Source organism: Colias eurytheme, chromosome 5 (genome assembly GCF_061535395.1).
Source record: "Colias eurytheme isolate Ceu_HAF_F1 chromosome 5, ilColEury1 Martin Lab GWU primary, whole genome shotgun sequence".
NCBI lineage: Eukaryota > Metazoa > Arthropoda > Insecta > Lepidoptera > Pieridae > Colias > Colias eurytheme.
Genome location: NC_142984.1, coordinates 4288708 through 4290196, shown reverse-complemented (window position 1 = coordinate 4290196; position 1489 = coordinate 4288708). Strand labels below are relative to the sequence as shown.

Genomic DNA, 1489 nt, shown 5'->3' with positions numbered 1-1489 from the left:
TTGACAGTTCACAATCAAAACAAAACAAAACATTGAAATGTCAATTGACTTATTTTATGATTGAAATTAATATCAAAGTCAAGAGTGAACAAAATACAAAAATACACGTGAATAGAGGGTAAAAGAATAAGGAGCTATAATACCACAGCTTAAATAGAATTTTGTGAAGTGAATGAAATAAACAGATTAATAACTAGAGTAACAAGAATGAAATAAGAGGAAATATTATAGTACGGGTGCCGTGGTATAACCTCACAGATTTGAATCACCTTAAATTTCACTTTTTAACACGCTTGGGACGTGAGCCGGCTGTAGCCTTGGTGTCTTTAGCATTGTTGGATGCAGCAGTAGATTCCTCCGAGCTATCACAGGCGATTAAGTCAAGATCTTCGGATGAAACTACTCGGTGCCGGACTCCATCGGAGGTCCGGATGATAATACTCCCCTCATGCGTCCAACATCTTGGAATACCAAACTTTTTGCGTGCAGCCATAAAAGTGTCATGTCTGGCCTTTGTTAGATACTCCGAGACAGTAATACCAGTGTTCTTGAAACAAGTTTTAGAGAACCAAACATGATCCCTCATTGGCAGACTTTTAAATTTGACTACAATAGGCCGGGGCTTGTCGGTATTGCCACGACCCAAACGATGACAGCGACTAAAGCTTTCGGGTACAACATCAGGTTTTTTAAGCCGGTCAGCGAGCACTTTGGCGACCAGTGCAGCGGTATCTTCCTTTCTCTCCTCAGTAACTCCATGCACAAGTAGCATTTTGCGGCGAGATCGAGTTTCCTGCTGGTCGGATATTTTAAAAAGTAACTCAACTTGTGCGTGCAAAGTCTTCAGCGAGGTCATCACAAAAGAGCGGAATTCATAAAATTCAGAAGACACAACATTTGAATTAGGTGAAGTTGGTGCTGTTCCATGTAGGGTTTTTTCAAACTCTGCCATCTTTGAGGTGAATAATTCAGTCATCTCTGTCAGTGATTGCTTGATAGAGTCCATTGTGACTTAGTGGTTGATTAATATTTGAAAGTTGTGAAAAGTTTTATAAAATAACTTAAGGATATACGTTGCTGGTAGGTATAGATCTTATTCGGCCATAAATTCACACTTATTAAACACTTTAAATATTAAATATACAATTATTTTTGAGAGCACAGAAAAATACGTTAATCTAGGCACACACCTACCCTCAAAAAAACGTAACGGTATTGATGTTTAATTATAGAGAGCGACCCTAGTCACTTTTAGCGTAATGTTTTGTTTGTAATTTTTCAAGTTTGAAAATAACTATTTTATTACACTTTCACACTTTCATGTTTGAAACAAACTGTTATAAAAGCAGTGATTAATGCAACCATTATTATATTAAGATGGGGCTTGACAGATGTAGGTACATAATATTAATATGGTATAAAATACAGTCAATGTAGAGTCATCAACATTTTCGGAAAAGAAACTTAAAAAAAACTTATTCAAGAACAA

General features: G+C 36.5%; 1 protein-coding gene across 1 annotated transcript; it reads right to left on the bottom strand.

Annotated features, from left to right (window-relative positions):
- Nucleotides 1–277: 277 nt before the first annotated feature.
- LOC149908414 (uncharacterized) lies at nt 278–1006 on the bottom strand. The gene has a single exon (XM_090102272.1). The coding sequence runs from the start codon at nt 1004–1006 to the stop codon at nt 278–280; it is 729 nt and encodes a 242-aa protein (XP_089958398.1).
- Nucleotides 1007–1489: the final 483 nt, after the last annotated feature.

Excerpts from the sequence above, each read along its gene's own strand:
- LOC149908414 (XM_090102272.1), bottom strand. The coding sequence starts at position 1,006 with ATGGACTCTATCAAGCAATCACTGACAGAGATGACTGAATTATTCACC.